Genomic DNA, 18,779 nt, shown 5'->3' with positions numbered 1-18,779 from the left:
TTAATTTCTAACACGACACAAAAGTGTGGAGAAAAACTCATGGTGGTTCTAAAAAAGAACACACTCAACACATCTCTTCAACACAACAAGAGGAGAAGTGGAGAAAACACTTCCGGATGAAACATATGTCAAACTGTGATGCTGATTTAGACACATGTTGAAATTATCCCTTGCAGTGTTAATTTTAATTAAGGTGTTACTGGTCTAACAGGCTTAACTGTTTTCCTTTGACACGTTGGTGTTTCTGTGTGAAAGAGTTATAATTAACCAATTTTTAAAGACTTTCCAGAAATATCATTTAATTAGTGTGTTAGGAATTCTGAATCCATTTGTATCATTTATCAAACAGCAGAATGTGATTTTTTGAATTGTATCTTTTTGTGTAAAAAGGTTGCAACTAAAATATCAAGTATTAACACAGCCTTTACAAGTGAATGTTTTACAGTTTTGTCAAGTTAGAGAGGACTTTCATAGAGGTGTCGTATGGCAGGAAATTTTTGTGAAGACTTGGCGTCTGTGTGGCGCTCATTAGTTTGTCAGATAACGTGCTCCCTGAGGGGATACGGCAGCCACCTCCTGCATTGCTAAGTGAAGCGCTGACAGCTGCGACATCAAATCGCTGTTTGAAAGCGTAACTCATCGCTACGACATTGTGTCATCATAAAAAGGAGGCCATACCTGTGAGTCGCTGTTCAACAAGCTTCACATCGTGACAGCCAGTTGCACCAATCTGCAGCATGAAAGGGGAAGGTGGCAGGTGGAGGCTAGAGGAGCCGCGGCACTGGGGAAAGGGGGGAGTCTAGAATGAGAGGTACGATGTAGAGGGAAATTGATAAGAATACGTGGGAGGTTTGAGGGGGGAGATTGAAGTATCACATGTTGCTGCGAGAGCATTGACACGAGGGGAAAGTAAAACAAAGGAAACGAGCTCTAGTAAAGAAAGATGGCTTTAATGCAGAGAAAACAGATGGATAAAAGGAAATCTGCATGAGGACAGAACAGAATGAAGATTTAATTTAAGCAAATTAAATTTGAGTTTCATATTCTGCCTTTAGTCAATTTTGTTCTGAAAAAGGTTGGAACAAGATTACCATGACAGTGAAACACTTTCATGATCACAAGCTCATGCTGGAATTCAAAAGGAGCTGGCTAAGCTCTATAGTCAATACAAATCGGAGCCAAATCGCACCAAACAAAACCAGGAAAAGGCACAAAAGAGTGTGTTCTCATCCATTGCAACCATCTGCATTTATTTTCCACAGCTTATCATCGACATGTGCCTTTCAAAGACAACTAGTTATCACAAAGTCAGCAGAGGGATTTTGACAAGCTGAGTCCTGGGCTGTGAGTTGTGTGGTGAATATCTTCTTTGGTCACGGCAGAGCATGTGGCTGACTAGTCTGAATGGTTGCAAAGCAGTAGGGGGTCCCGGGGAGTAGTATACCCTTGGGTATTTTGCAGACTCCCCCCACTAGTTTTCAGCAGGCCACATGCTGGGCTCATTCAGCTGACTCTCATACAGGCCAAAGTTTTGAGGTAAAAAAATATGACTGCTGCGAATTTCTGGTTGTCCGTCTTGCCAGAGGTGTTACAGGTATGGTCAAAGTCATTATTTCTCCAGAAGAACTTGTTCTGATCCTGTTTGTGAGACCTAGGCAGCTGCCCTCTGTACTGCTGTGGTTTCTCCAGTAAGTAAAAAAATTCTTCTAAAGTACCTTTCCCTGCTCGGTACGCACAATTCCTTCTGCAGATTTTGTACAAACAAGTTGTTATCGCAAGCAACAGTTGTGCGTTTGCGTCCTGTGTTTTAATGAACTCGCTTGATGAATAAGTGTCTGTTTGCAGAGGCATTAGATCCAGCCAGGTCTGCTCTCATCCAAAGTAAGCAAAGGATTTCCCTACAAATTGATGTGGTCCCTTGTACAGTGTCCTCGCCTGAGTGCTGATAGAGCCCCAATAAATCAAGGCAATCAGGAGGGGATATGAGAAAGACTTTGCAGTAAATCCAGCTGTGATCCAAAATGTACACCTACTTAATGCATCAGTCCACACTAGACACTCCTCTCTTTGTTTCATGCTACCTGTCTTTAAATTTCTTCCTATTTTTCTTTTTTTTTCCTTTTCTCCCGAGTACTTGATTTCAAAAACTCCCACGTTGATCCTTCCATTATTTGAATTGTACTAGAACTGATGTGCGCTGTCACTTTAAATGTTCATTGGTTTTCTGGATGACTGTGCCAAATTTTTAATGGAATTCAGCAGCAATAAAATCATTTATATAAAGAGGATTAGACTGCACAGCTATATACATGTCATTGCTTTCGGCTCTGAGCAGCCACTTGTTGGACTTGTCACTTGTGGGCTCATTCCATTTTGGACCTTGTGTTTGTGGAATCAAAATGTGTTATATTGCTATACGCAATGCTAAGGGATTAAATAAACAAACTTAAATAGGACAAAATTGGTAATGGTGACCACAAACTGATTAAAATTGTTGGTTGCACAACACAACAGGCTCCAACAATCAACAGAGAAATGTGCACAGGAATGGTTGTAGAAGTCTGCAATTTGCTTCTGCCTGAAGTGAATAGTCCGGACACTCCTGCTGGTAATTGTCATGCAATAGGAATATACAAAAGGGATAAAACTGCATCCACCATTTCATTTGTTGAATATATTCCCAACCCTATATCACTGTCAAAAGTGTAGCGTTTTTCCACATATATTCATAACTTGCTTTTATTGCTGTCTTCTTGATTGTACGTCTTAAAATTATGGGGAATCTGATAAACTAATATAGTTTCACCACTTCCTGATTGATCTGCAACAAGAAGACATTTTACAGGGAAATATTGGATGTACATCAGGACATATTTAAAGATTTAAACAATATATACTTGCTATTACATACAGTAAGGCATTGGATGCATAATCACAATCAGAAGCTATGTTTAGCATTTGACCAGTAATGGGCTTAACATCTCTGTTGGCTTATTCACATTACTTTGAGACAGGAGTTGACGCCTTTCCTTTCATAACGTAACACCTTCAGAGGGTAATATAACTATTAGTTGGAAGAATGCTGCTGTCTTCTGGTATAAAATTAGGAAATATTTGATAGCTCTTTGAAAAACTAGCTTGATGTCCTTCCAGTTATTTTCTATGCATTGCCTCTACAGTGTTAGTCAAAGAAAAAGCAAGGAAATGACGACAAATAACCAGATCTTCTACGTTTACAGGATTTGCAGACCTGGAACACACTCACCAAAAAAGGTCATTAAAAGCATTATAGCTTACTACACCGAGTATGACATCAGAGTAAATGGCCAAGGTGTGCTTACAGTATGGCAAAGAACTCCACCAAGTTATTGACATAATATCAATGTGGACATTTTTTTTAAACATATTCTTTTAGCGAAAATTACTTTTGCACCCAGATTGCCATCCATTTTTTAAAAAAGAGAAACAAGTGTTAATCCTGTAGGATATTAAAGGGTTAAAGGTAACGGATTCACGTTTATTTTCACAAGTGAGATGACTTAAAGTAAAGTTATATCAAACATTGAGGGATGGGTTACATAGGACCCCAATTCTTTAATATGAATTACTTGCATGTTAAACATACTGGTCCATAAGCAGATGCTGCAGGAAAAGCAGTGCAGTTATAACCCTCACACTATTTTTATAAATAAATTGTCCCTGTAGGTTGCAGAACTCCCCCAAGCGACATTCTTTTATGGAGATGACCCTTTCCTGCTGAAATATTCCAGACAGTTTTAGCACCTCTAGACTTCCACTGTGAATCACTAGAGTCAGCATTTACCAGAACATCCTGCTGTAGGGGCCCGCCACCAAGTGAATTTATCACCATATCGATGATATTGTGTGTTCCTGTAAGTGCTGAATGCAGGTGCTTTGATACTGACTACCTCAATGCCCCAGAGGTGTAACAGCCTCACTGTTGCATATGAAAGATGGTATAGAAAGTGTTTCTACAGTCAAATGAGGTCCTTTTACTCAAGTACTTCACATCTAAAGCTTGTGGAGGTGCAGTGCTCATGTTGACCAGAAGGTGGAGGATGGTTTTGATGGACTCTTCTACCCCTCCCCCCGGACCTCCTCTGAGTGTTTCATGCTGCCCCTGATGAGTTCCTGCACAAACTTCATTCCACTCCACAGAGGGAGAACATATGTTGGAGCCTCAACACAGACGAAACAGAAAGAGAAGACTTACAAAGCTCTCGGAGTGGAAATATTTTTTGGGGTTGGATTACTTCTCTCAAGTCAGGGTCTTCGTGCTTTTGTAGATGAGTGTGTAAGAAGTGTAGATGTAATTGAAACTTTTTTGTAGACATGGATGCATCCTTTGCTGTGAGATCTCTGTTCCTGGCACTTGTACTCTCTCTCAGCCTAAACCATAACTTCCTCCTAGTTCAGACTGCAATGGACTCCTGTTATGATGAAGAAGGCTCTCCGAGTCGCTGCATGCCGAAATTTGAAAATATTGCTTTCAATCGTACTGTGATGGCATCAAACGTGTGCGGTTCCCCACCTGAGGACTTCTGTATGCAGACAGGCTCAACACGCTCATGCCACTACTGTGACGCATCAGACCCTGATCTGAGTCACCATACCGGCCTCCTGACAGACTTCCACAGGAATGAAGAGCCCACATGGTGGCAGAGCCAGTCCATGTTTTATGGTATCCAGCATCCAAATTCTGTCAACCTCACCCTCCACCTTGGTAAGAGCACAGCAGCATATTCTTAGTTCGGTTTGACTCCCAGAATTCTTTAATTTGGACTTTTCTTTAACTTCCACTGTAGTTTGTTGTTGACTAAGTCATCTTGGTCAAGTATTTGTATGCTCAGGGTTCAATCATGAATCTCTGTTCACATAATGTCTTGTATAAAGCCTGTTTTTTTAAGGTCTAGAAACATTTGATATATACCAGAATTGTATGTGTCTAGGAATAGAATATGATTGTCTGTGGAAGAGGAATTGAATATGGTCCCCAGTGATCAAGCCTCCACATTTCCACATCCAGAATAGCCGTCTTATCATATTGGGTATTATGTTCATAACAATAAGCATCAGGAAGTTAGAAACCATTTTTAACCCAAGATTTTTTAGATTTTGCAAAACTTCCTTGATATTGGGTTGGAATTGGGCAAAGTTAAGCTTGGATTTTAAGCACATCATTTTTTTGGCGATCCCGTCATAGCAAAAGTCAAGGGTTTTCCGTGTTGGCCATGTTGGTCTATTCTCTGAGACTGGTGTTATGAGTCGGTGGGTTTGGGGCAAAGTTAACACTGTAGAACCAGTTAATGTCAAAGAGCAGTTCATTCAAATTCAGTCCACAGTTTTGTGAATGTATAGGGAAGTCACAGCTCACAATGCATTAATGCAATTTGGTAAAATTGATATGGACAACAAAGCATTTTGTAATGTTCCACTCACTTATTTGCAGATTAGCTGGCTTTTGTTTCTCATCTGATCTGACAAGATAACTCTAACATACTGTTAAGGCTTGAACAAGGCTCAATTGGCGATTGGCCATTGCTATGTGCGGAGCAAGGCATGTCTCAATCAATGATGGGTACCAAACAAAGTCTTGAGAAAAGATCCTGAAAATTAGCTAGTGTTGGATCTAGGTTTTCTAACACTTACCAATAATATCATGATATCATGTCTACTTTTCAGCGATTTCAAGCCCAATATCTTGACTTAATATAGTCTTGTGATGGGACTTTTCTTTCATGTGTGACATACTTTTCCTTAGTGTTTTGTAAATGGTTGGTAACATCTTTATACAAAACAGCTGTGTTAAACACCAAACCATTTGTATTTTTCAGTAGAGGCTCTGAGCTGTCTTCATAAACAACCCCTGGCCCAGACATGGCTTAGACTTGGGAGTGTTTATGAGCTCATAGCCACAAGGGTATGTCTGAGAATTTGGTTGGATTTAAAGTGGGTTAAGTGTACACAGAGTTGCATCTGATGTGCATAGAAATAAACTGACTGATGGCCAAGAGTTGGACCACATTCAGCCCGCATACTGCCAAAGTGATGATACCGCTTAAATCTTGTCGCCACATATTAGTCTCAAGCAAAGATGATGAGTCTTTTTTAAGTGTGATACAGGCTACAAATCAGCAAGAACACAGCCACAACACAGCCTTAATAGATTTATCTTTAAAGCATAATTTAGACCAGACTATGGCTACTATCAAACTTTCTGTACCATTTTAGATTTAAATGCACATTTTGCATGTATCACATTTCTCATTCAACATCAATCTTGTGCTACACGGTCAATGCAGTGTTATCCTTTCGGGAATCTAAGCTAATAACCTGTGGAAAAATTGTGAAGTGTGGCAGGAATAAGACTCATAAGGAAACAAAGATAAACTAATGTAATTAATGCATCAGGTGAAAGCTATTTTGAATGAATGAGATTCATCAACATTTTTTATCCTCCTGCAAGGGGAGGCGTGACAGAGAAAGTTTGAGAAGCACTGCATTAACCTCTAAGCCAGAGTCATTTTGAATAGGCACAGACTTAGTCAGTTTTTTAACTGTCACTCCAAATTATGCAAATGATCCCCTTGCCTGGATGAAAGTTTTCCCTAAACATTGTAAATGAAATCCCTCAGTGATGCATGTCAGACAAGATGTATCTGTCAGAACTTTTGAAATGTAGTCCCCCACCCTTTACTTAACACAGCTACTGTTAAACTGTCCCAATAAAATATTGATAAATAAATAATAATACATGTATTTACAAGAATTACCAAGTGCCTTGACCAGCCAAGAAAAAGCAGGGCACTCAGACAGCAATATACTAACAGAGAGCCAAGCAGCAAGGCTTGACAAAATGAATTATAAATAAATACACATAAAAGTAATAAAATGAAATAAAAATACGACATCACATAAAAGGAGGTCTTTAAAATGTCTTTTTAAGAAGTGATTTACAAGATGTCAGCGATTCTGCCACTCTTTTCTCCTCAGGCAGGTTGTTTCAAAGAAGTCAGACCCTGATGACAAAAAGCACAATCATCTTTAGATTCAAGCCACGGTGTCAACACCCAGTAGGGGCCACCTGTGGATGTAAGGCTGGGAATAGCTATAAAGGGTTTTACATTTTAGTGATGTCTAAAATCTTGAAATTGTTCTAAGTAAATTTCAGACTAATGGGGAGTCATTTGTGTCCCAAAAAAATTATATCAAGAAAATAGGGACTTTCAGCAAAAGACTGGAAAGCACTTTTTAATTAATAGAACTCGTGAAAAGTTTGAACGCACTTGTTATTAATTAATTATTGCATTTAATTTTTTTTATTTTTTTTATTAAAAGGACAGCTATCCAATGGTTATGGCAAGAACTTGTTAATGCTGAGTTTAAGCTTGGTAACAGAAGACTCAGGTTAGGTTGGGTGTTTTGTTATAGTAAAAAAGAAGACCTTGCAATAAAAGTTAGGTTATACAGTGCAAAACAGAACCATTTAACCATTTTCACTTTCATACTGACAATACTTTCACTGCACTTCAGTTACTTATGTTGTTCATATGGAAGTTTGTATCGATGCTTTTTCACACTCTCCTTTCCTTTGACAAAACGCATTGCACTTATTGCTTTATACACTGTGTACATATTTGCATTTGAAGACATTCCTCATTGCACAACATTTTATGAGACCGGCTTGAGCTATTTGCATCATTATCCCATTAACATGCCGTGGAAAACTGCTGAAATGAGTAAGAGGCCACATTTGTCACTGTAACTGAATTCAACTGTGGCAATTAATGTTACAAAGCTTTAAAACAAATCTTTCTATGACATTACCTTTCCTGCTTCCATTGATTTGATGAGCTGTGTTTGTGTGTGTGTGTGTGTGTGTGCACTTGTGTGTATGTTTGTGTATGTTTGTACCTCGTATTAGGGACATTGTGGGGACACAATTCTGTTTGCATGGTCACATTTCAGGGACACTTTTTCCTTATGGGGACATATTTATTTATTTATTATTTTATTTGAAAAGGGACAGTGTGCATTGATCAACATTCAGACGGATGTAAATGTACCCGAATTGGCCGATAGGCTTATTTTCATCGGCAGTCCCTTTGCCAGATGTTATTTGGCATCACAGAATTAAATGTAACCCATTAACATTATGTTCATTGGTAAAAGAACCTAACAAGGTTACAAACAAAACAAACAAAAAAGAACAAAAAAACAGTTAAACATACAGTTAAAGTTACCAAGAGTAGGCGCAGCATCAGTGTTGACATTGTTGGTTCTCAATAAGTCACATATTGTATGTCAACGTCACAAGTTCACAACATTTAATGTTTAACTTTGCTCAAAGAAAAGGAGGGTTTAGGGATTAGCATATCTGTCCTGAAATTGAACTTAAGTCTGAATAATTTCCACTGAATTGTTTTTATTGTGTCCATATTTCTGCAACACAGGGTCTCAGCTAAGGCATATAAAGGATTACAACGAATGTTGCTACATAGGCTCCTCTCTATAAATGAACTAAGTTGATTCAAAATAAATAGTAATGCATTTTTTTACATTTCTTACAAATATCATATTTGATATATTTAATATATTCACTGTTTAAATGCAGAGGTGGAAAACAGCCTTATCCATGCTTTCTAATCAATCCTCACTTTGGTTTTCACTCTCCTCTGGCTCTTCTAATGACAAACAGCATGTCCAAATATTGACTATATTACCAAATCAAAAGAGGTTTGCAGTGAATTTTCTGCACAATGCCACAGGCGACAAGCTGCCAGACCTAGACAGCCAACAAATAATTCTCTGTTCGATATTTAAGGAACAAAAATTAACATTTTGGTAAATGTGGTTTCTGGAGAGGATCAATACAATACGCATATCTGTCCAGTGAACACAAAACTGGTAACGGGAAATGGCTTGCTTAACTTTGCAAAAATTAAAGCTAACCAGACTTTCTGAGGTGGTAAACAAGATTTATATTAGCAATTCTTGTTGACATGTTAAATCTTGTTTGCTTAAAATGTGTGCTAGAGTCCTGTTGTCATTGTACAATGTTAGGCCACTAGAAGACATACAAGGAAGTCAAGATGTATGTAGGTATTTGATGGACATGAGATTGGAATGAATATACCCTGACAAGAAAGTGAACAAAAAAAGTAAATATGTCACATTCCTTTAAAGTCCCTTCACCGACATAGTCACTCTCCTAGGCCTCTTTTAGGTTTTACAACTATTTTCCAAATGTTAAATCATGTTCCTGTTTCCAAGACTTACAAAGCCTCTGCCTATTCTCTCTTTTCCTCATTAGCCCTGCAGTATTAAACCAGCCCATTTCCCACTGTCTTTGTCTCAACATTCTTCCATGCATACGCTATTCGCTTTTTTTCACAGTGTTTTATCCTGAAGCCAGCATCTCTAAGCACTTGCCTTCACATTTTTCCTATCATCTTTTGGTTACCTGGATTCTCAGTTGGTTCTCTTTGGACTTTCTACCAATGCCTGTATGCTTTTTCTCTCCACATTTGTCAATAAATCATTGAATTTTTCTCCTGCTAAGACGGTCTGCCTTTTGAGTCTTTCGCTCTGTGCATCCCTTTGACAGAATAAGCGGATTTCCAAAAATGTCAAACTATTTTGAAGTCTGGAAAAATAAATAAAACAGTGCTTGTTTATTGACAAAAACCACTGTCCCATGTGAGGAAACTTATGTATAAGCCTACAGTATTAGAATCAACTTCAAGTGTTGATGCTTGCTACTGTTACTTTTTCCCAACAGTAAGCTGATACATATAGGTGGCAATGTAATCAAATAATTTGTGAAGACATGTATTAGAAAATCTATAGCAATCTTTTATTGACAACTCATTTGCACATACTTTATGTATGAAATGGAGAGGGGTCTGTTGAATGGTAGAATGATAATCAGACCAGGTAGAAGCCTGATTTCATTCCAATACTTTAAATAATATGAGGATACAAATGAATGAATGGATGCTTATTCATAATTATATTCAGACCCTCTGAAGCTATGACTAAAAGTTCACTTGATTGTAGAAGAGATTTTTGAACTTTAAACTAAATTGAACATAATTCTTCTATGAATTAACTGAAATGTTATATGGATAAAGCCATAATGAAAGATAGTTTTGGACCAGTAAAACCTTTTTGTACTGTATATTCATTACCGACATAACTTTTTTAGTTGTTATAGTGGACTTGTATTACTGGTCCTTCACCCTCCTTTTCCTGTGTCTGCTTTTGTGTCCGCCAGCTACTCTGGTACTTTAACTACTAAATGCCACATCGTGTTAACCAGCTCGTTGTTCATTGAGTCTGTCTAGCATTTAACAAGAAGCCAGTGAGTTTTTGGGGCTTTTAGGCAGAAAATGCTGCTCACTGTGACCATAAATAAGATGCGTATGAAAGTGGTTGGGTTAAATCAAAACAGCAAAAAGAAAAATAGAGGGAAAAAAAGTAAATAATCTGATCCATTAGTGGGGATTGTATTGTCCCAAGACCTCTGCTTTCTCTTCAAATAGGGAAAAACTTGAATGCTGTTATGCTCTACCTACCAATAAAAAGCTGGAGACCAATGGTAATGCTTTTAACAGAGCACTCAACCAATGGCCAAAATCAAAACAACAGTGCTCACATGAATAGCTTGCAACTAAATAATTGTCTGATCATGTTGCCTTTGTTTCATAGTTTATATATGTACATCATTTTAAATTTATTCCTTCTATTTATATTATACATTTTATAATTTAAGTCTTTCTGTCATTATTTCTTTCTCTCTTTAGTACTATTTTCTTTATCATTATTATAAATTTTCTCTCAAAAGCCTCCCGTGGACCAGTGTTGAAAATGAGGTTAGAATCGCCTTAACGATATCCTTTGTGTGTGTGAGGGTTTGATTGAACATAAAGAAATCAGTCTGTGGAGACAGTTCCGTCTTTAAACTGGAAATGTCTCTCGACAGGTCAGATCTCCTCCCTCCTCGTCTGGAGGTGGAGAGTGGGCGCTCCTCATCAAAAACTCTGCTTCAAAGGAACAAGAGACAGGGACAAAATGATGACAGCAGTTGAAAATGTCAGCACTTTGACCATAGAGGAACCGTTATATCACGTGCTCTGAAAGCAAGAAGTGCCTCCGTCAAATGGAGAATATTGATTTCCAATAGAAATAAGATGTCTCGCTGTGTTTTGAGACTTTGTTGTTTATAATCTCAGGCGAGTTCCCTTTTTTCTTGGGAAAAGGTGCCAATACAGAGGAATGTTTTACGTTGTCTGGAGGGTTTGTAATTCTTCAGACAATCCCAACACCCACAAGTCTGTGTCCGTCAGACTAAGTTGACCTTTGTACCTGTTGTGCACATCTCTCAAACATGTGTTTCTCAGTACCTAATTCCTCTGTATTGTGCCAGGATTCTAGCAAGAAAGGATGATTATGCTTTCCCAACACAAAACGGGAAATGTCTGGATGTTGCATGTGTGGCATTTCCTTGGTCCGTATGAAAGCTCTCTTATCCATCTGGTTTACCGGTTGGGGGGTGTCTTCAACATTACTGTTTTCTTTTGCCTCTCCAAACAAAACAAGCTCTCTCTTAAAGAATAACAGGCAAAGGCCCGGGATGATAAACACAGTGGTAGGATGCAGGGACACATATTGCAGCCATGTCACAGAGTGGGTCCGTGGAAGAGTAGAAAGAAATGTGGGAGGGAGTCTTGCTGCTTCAAGGGGAGTAAACAAAACATAATAAGGAAGAAGGGGGAGAAAAGAAAATGCTGGGTGGTTTGCTGGTAAGGAATTGGGGTCAGGCTTTTTCCCACAAATACTTGAGACGCACGCACACATTCTAACAACACACACTGATGTCTGCAGCTGGTTCTCATTCAGCACCATCAAAGAAAAGCGACATCCTGTCTCGGATGTTAAACAATCATACAATTCTGCCACAGTTGGCATGAAACTTTTACAGCTAGGTTAGTGGTGTGCATATGAAAAGGGACTGTTTTATTAAGTTTAATTAGCACATTTTAATATGAGGCATGAGAAGAAGATAAATACGAGCATCTGTGTATTTGCTGATCACAGGAATCTCAGCTTGGAGTAAATAGATTGTGAATGTTGAGTCTACACAACTTGTAGTGGGCTTAGTCTCAGTCTGGCCAGACGAGTGCAGCTGTGTTAGGTTGATACGTATGACTCAGCGCAGGTCAGACGCTGTGCTGTGCTGCTCCCAGCTTTGACTTTCAACTAGACTGTGTGCGAGATAGAGAAAAATATGCAATGTGCAATAACATTGTTAAATGGTGCAGTACCGATATGAAGTGTGATAAATGAAGAAAAGACAAAAAGGATGCATATAAGATATAACACAGTGTCTTCTGTTCTTAAAGCTTCCTACAGTATGCATCTTTGACACATGTCACTCCTGAATCCAAAATACATTTGAAAAAGTTATTTTTTTTCACTAATAAACTGGCACACATCGATATGAAGGTCACTGTAAGCTTTATCTGACTGCATCAACATGGTGTCAAAGCAAGGCCATTAAATCCTTGGAGATAAAGATAAGATTAAATGGCGTTTAGATGATGTCAACCACAATTTACTTCGGTATCAATGGATTCAATTTCACTAGTGTCAACGTATTACTCAGTGGGTCAAATGTCGACATGCTGAGTGAGGAAGCATTCCACGATGACATGAAATCATTTTCTTATTTGTGGTAAATTCAGACGTTTGCAATGTTTTACACTAGTGAATGCTCTTATTGCAAGAACGACGGATTTGGGGTTTACTGAGCAGCTCTACTTCCAACCATGCAAATTAGGAATGTGTATACCTAACAGTGAGCTTCTGGACAATATTGAATACATTTCAATCAGTATTTAAAGTATATGATTCTTTCACGCTTTATGAAATTGGGTTTGGATTATAATAATAACAGACTTTATTTGGCATGGACATCACAGATACATTGGACGAACCAGATGCATTGTTTAAGTGTTTTAGCAAGCATGCTAGTTCTCAACACCTGTCCACGGGAGGCTTTTGAAAGGAAAAAGCAATAAAACAGAGAAAACAATGAGAGAATATATAAATAGACTTAAACCGTAGAGCAAAGGCAGCATGCTCAAACAATAAACCAGTCAGAAGCTAGTCATGTGAGCACTGTTGTTTTGATTTTAGCCATTGTTTGAGTCCTCTGTTAAAAGCATTACTGTTGCTCTCTAATTGTATTAGTTGTGGTTAAGCAATCTGCACATCAAACACTTTCTTAATAGTTATAACTTTACTATTAAGAAAGTTGAGCTATAAATGATCTGAGCCAATGTTTGCCAGTTCTTGTGACAGACTATTGACAGCCGCCGGCATTGCAATTGATGATCAGAAGCTAATGCTACAGAGCCAAATACCATTCAGAATTGCATTCAAAGTACTCATGTGAATAGGGATAGCTAAGCATTTTCTAGCTCATCTTTAAGTGAGCAGTTGAAATGCTGTTTTTGTGGGCGCAGCAAGTCAGATCTCAATGCTAACACGATCCGCCGCTCCCACAGGGTTTCTAATATTTTACAAAAGTTTATAGATGATAATACCCAACTGGAGTTTGTGTAAACCAAATATTTTTTCCGTCTAGGACAGAAATGTATCCGTCATTGTAACTTAATAGAATACTGGAAAAATAAAAGAAATCCTTGAGAAGCATGGCATTATCACTATCCTTGATACTGTAGGCTACAGAGCGCATTTCTCAATCTCGGTGCTGACAGCACGTTGAAGTGCTAAGGTCTTTGAGGGTGCTTGTGACCACTATGGGTCGGTTACAGGGGGCAGAAGCTGCCCTTCTAGTCCAGCTGGGCAGCATGCTGCATGATTTACTCCTGCTGAAGCCAGTGCTTGCAGGATTGGTAAATTCAACATTCAGAGAGTCTTGTTTAGTTTTGATCACTTCAATATGAGAAAAGAGTCCTGAAAAAATATTTAGCTTAGTCTGAAGTAGCGCAAGTAATTCCATTCTTCATTTTTTTAGCAGAGTCGGAGTTCCGCCTTCAGAACAAAATTAAAATGGCTATGAGAAGTTGTCAGTCTGAGGCAAAGATGCGTAATGACAACAGCCTCTGCTGCAATCTCCCCTGATGTGTTCGATAACGCCGAAGCGAGCACCAGGCTGAAGTCCCTGCGGACCAGGGGAAAGGGTTCAGTAGTAGTCAACAACCGGTCAGTTGACTTCAGTTCAATTAACATTTAGTAAAAGATTGTTCATTATTAATTGTAATGACTCTGCAAAATTGCATCATTCATATTGGCTTGTTTGAGGACGATGATAACTGTGTTAGTGGGCTTTGGTGTCACCACAGTTAAAAAAAAACATGAAACAAGAACGCGGGGTCCATGTCAGGGAATCATTTCTCTTCATACTCTTATTAATGCATAATCTGTAAAGTTGTTTGTCATATCTCTTATTATTTGTGACAATGTTTAAAAAAAAACCCGCTTTTAAATAGTCATGTCAACATTAGTCATGTTTCATTATCATTGACAAAGGAAAATTAAAATGACAGGTGGAATGACACTGTCATGACCCTGTCTGTCAAAATGATGCTCAGCGAGAACGCCTTACTCAACCTCTGCTCCCAGCTTTGATATCCTCAAAACATTTGAACCATTTCAAGACACATTTCAGCATGTGTGGGAGCAGCATGACTTGCTTTGGCCTGAATTGTCACGGCCCGGGGGTTTCTCACTCAGCCCTCTAATGTCTCACCGTGCTATTTTAATGTGTTTCTAAATTGTCATCATTTCAAAAATGTTAACTTGGTGAACAAAGACTATTTTTGCTGCCTCAAACTGAGCTGTCAGAACTGTGTGAACTAAATGTGCGATTTCAACCCTATGGGTTCTCTCGACAAATGTTTTTGTTATTAGATTCTTTGCTTGGTTAACAATTAACGGCTTAAAAAAAAAAAGCCAACCGTTGCGCTCGTATGAACATTAATGAATAAGTATGCTCTAGTGAAAGAGCATGAATCACAACTCATTAAACTTGATGCACAGAACATATAAATACCCTTTTGCAATTAGTCTGCAGCTCATCACAGGGGATAGCCAACAAATGTTTCATCTTCTGCCTCGTTTTATGTTTATGCCTCAGTCCCAGCAGGGCTGAGCTCACCTCACGCAGGGAGTAAATGAAAGCTAAATGATCGTAGTTCTCCTGAAGGAATGATACCATTAGAGATTGCTGCAGAGACGAGAGACGGAGACGCCTCGCTCAGACTTGGCAGAGTTAAGCAACAGATGTCATTGTGGCTGTGGATGGCATCCCTCTATGAATGCACTGAGCGGCTGAGACTTAGTATCTAATGATGGAGGAGAAAAATCCCCATGAGTGCAATGAAGAAGCCTGTTAAGAGAGTTACAGCATGTTGCTTCACACTCATGTCTCAATATGACTTCGGTTTGTGTCCGTCCAGTAAATCTCTCATAAAGCTCAGTGAGTATTTATAGCAAGGAAGCATGTCTTTGCAAGATCTGCTGATATGGCTGCAAGATTATAGTTTGGAGCGACCGCAGAGGGTAAACATGGCGAGGAATGATTCCTCTCAATCAAAAAAGAGGCTCCTCTGTTTGCTTTGAGATCAGGGAAGAAGGTGTCAGGTTTCCTACAAAAGCAAATATGGACAACAGCACTGCTGAAAATCAATGACTTTCCTTTCTTATTTTTCTGCACGGCAAACACTGTGACAAAAAGTATCACGTGAATTTACGCCATGTGAATATGCAGCATGCACAAAAGACACCGAATATGCATCTTCCTTTTCCAAACCATTCCTCTCATTAAATTAAACATGTACATGGGAGACTTGTCCCTGCACTTATTATGCACCTGCAAAAATGACTTCACACACATTTCTTGAGTTACAATGCGACACCAATTACAGCGAAATTAAGTCGGACCTGCTAAATCCCTTAACACCTAATGGAATCCATATGTCTCCTCGTTTTCTTTGGATCTTCCACATCTAGAGACTGTGCCCTGAAACCCCTTTTTCTGCTATTCCACAGATTGAGGTCGAGTCGCTGCTTAAGGGAAAATTCAAACTTATGGAAAGTCGTACCTCTTTTACTCGCTCATCGACATGCCCCTGAAGAGCTGCTGTACCGCTGAAACCTCACCTTAGTTATATCAGTCAATCAATGTGTTTAAATCAGTGCCATTCTTTACCCCCCTGTGAGACTCATTAGTATTTGCCCTATCACAGATCTATTGATCAGCTATCCTCTGTCAAACCTTAATTGTTGCATCAGCCAGAATGTGAACCGGAGATTCACAAATACTGACGCTTTTTCCCTGCTGTATTTCGCACTCAATGGCATATTCTGCCCCACAGTTAATGTAAGAAGAAAATTACTTTTTGTCTCTTTCCCTTTGACCTATGTTTCTCTTGTGGGGCCTATTATGATCTGGATAATGAGAAAATAATCCGGAGTATTATTCTTCTCCTGTAGGAATGATATTCATTTACCCTGCATGGAGGCACGGGAAATTAAGCCTGTCCCCCATTGTTTTTTCTACTTTCTATAATGCAATTATGTCTGTTTTTTTTTTCTCTTTGCTCCTGGGTCCTGAACCATCCCCCCTGCAGTATTTGTCTCTTACATAAGCAGCCCTGATCTAACTGTGTAACTACAATGGATCTAGTTCTATCAGATAAATTCCCATGATGCCATTCAGAGCTAATCATATCTGTTTTTCCCACAGGAAAGGCTTTCGAGATAACCTATATACGATTGAAATTCTACACCAGTCGGCCGGAGAGTTTCGCCATCTACAAGCGCACACAGGAGGACGGGCCCTGGTTGCCTTACCAGTATTACAGCGCCTCGTGTAAGAAGACCTATCAGAAGGATTCAAAGGGTTACATTCGCCCAGGAGATGATGAGAGGACCGCTTTATGTACGGATGAGTTCAGCGATATCTCTCCGCTCACTGGAGGAAATGTGGCTTTCTCAACGCTGGAGGGACGGCCCAGTGCGTACAACTTTGACCAAAGCCTGGTGCTGAAGGTGAGGCAGCACTTTGTTCCACATAGTGATTTAACTGGAAGATAAGAATTAATGAAAAAGCTCTTACATACTTAATTTAAAAAAAAGATTGAGAGCAAAGAAGGCAGAAATTGGCTCTCCGTTTTGTTTTAAACTATATGCAGGAAAATAAATGTTTTTTTATTAGGAACTTTTTGAACTTTGTAACCTAATTCTTCTACAAGAAGAGAAACAAAACCCACACACAAACACACAAACAGCACAGGGGGAGCCAACAGGAGTGACTTTCAAAATAAAAAAGGTAGAATCTGGAGAATTATTTTTTTTTAAAATCAGCAGCCTCATGTAGGTTAAACAAGAACAAATACAACTTTAGTTTATCTGTTTATTCAAGTTCCATCAGATGCATAGCATAGGTGTCGTTGGATATGAAACCTTTGTTTGAAGCGTTGTCCAACAATGCAGATACATAATGTATTAAAAAAAACGAGGAAGAAGATAGACTGTTTCTTTTTATTAGCTTTCATTTTCACATAGAAGGTTGGTTGTAACATACTGTATATAATCACATGATGCCCCTGGCCAGACCGTCAAGCATGATCTGGATTATCAAAACTGTTCCACTCCTTAAAACTTTAACGTAAACAAACATACCCTTTGCACATATACATGCATGGCTCCAAGCCTTTTTTTAGATTCATCTTAAGGGATCTGATTAACATTGATGAAGCTCTTAGAGGGCTGCGCTGAATGAATGGCCGCCTCTTGAGGGAGCGTCTGGAAGGGGCGGGCACAGTAAAACATGCAGCTTTAAAAATGAGTAAACAAGGCTCTTCATACTGCCACTCCTGTATCTCTCTCAGTGAGAAGGCATGAGTACATCTGTCCATTCATGTGCTCCTAATACTTCAGTCCACACTTTTAAGCACTTGGCTCATGATTATCCTGTCTATTTATAACTTTGGATCACCCTGAGTTATTGTGTGTATATTAGTGGCTACATATTCTATGTTCATTAATATTATTTATATTGGTCTCAGTAGGTCTCAGTATTGCTTTCTGTAACTTATAAAGGACTGAAATATATGGTAAAAGTAACATTGGCACAACACAATAAGTAAATAAACCAGCTGAAGCAGATATTCTACAGGATCATATACCAAAGCAAGATTCATCTTAATGTACTAATTATACAAGCAGATGACTCATATGCGTATATCGGGCCAAAAGCAAAGAAAAATGATAAGAAATGATTTATTCAATGCTCAATGCTCCTACTCCAAGACAAGTGGTTTTGGAAACAGGCATGTCTCAATCTAATTTGGTGAATATGCCCACAGAGCAGGTTCTGAATCAGATGCAGAAGTCAGCAGTTATTTTGAGACGGTAGCAGATGTATTTTTAGGGTTTCAACCTATAAGTCTTAACTTGGTGTTCCGACAACACAAAGTGAATTCTTGAGACGGCAAGATTGCATATGAAGTCAACGGAAACATTCGCTTGGGGTAGCACGTATTGGTTAGGTTCAAATCATGTACAGAGCTAAGAAAGACTTGAGGTAATGTCAGAATGACCAGGGGATGTGTTCCTAAAGTTTCCGAGTATTTCTCCTTAGAGTACAGACTAGATCCTGAGAGGGCTCCACAGGGGGGAAAACATTTTGATAGTGCGAACAAAAACAAGCTGAGGTGAGAACG

The 18,779-nt window shown here is 38.9% G+C and overlaps 1 protein-coding gene across 1 annotated transcript in view; it reads left to right on the top strand.

Moving 5' to 3' along the window:
• The first annotated feature begins 4,140 nt into the window (after nt 1–4,140).
• Nucleotides 4,141–18,779, top strand: part of lamc3 (laminin, gamma 3) — a 119,533-nt gene continuing 104,894 nt past the window's right edge. The window contains exons 1-2 of the mRNA XM_061060790.1: nt 4,141–4,744; nt 16,799–17,103. Of these exons, the coding sequence (XP_060916773.1) occupies nt 4,354–4,744; nt 16,799–17,103 (696 nt within the window). The 5' untranslated portion in view covers nt 4,141–4,353. The remainder of the gene's footprint in view (nt 4,745–16,798; nt 17,104–18,779) is intronic.

Source organism: Labrus mixtus, chromosome 17, assembly GCF_963584025.1.
Source record: "Labrus mixtus chromosome 17, fLabMix1.1, whole genome shotgun sequence".
Lineage (NCBI taxonomy): Eukaryota > Metazoa > Chordata > Actinopteri > Labriformes > Labridae > Labrus > Labrus mixtus.
The sequence above is the reverse complement of the archived record's forward strand: the minus strand, read 5'-3'. Positions and strand labels throughout refer to the sequence as shown.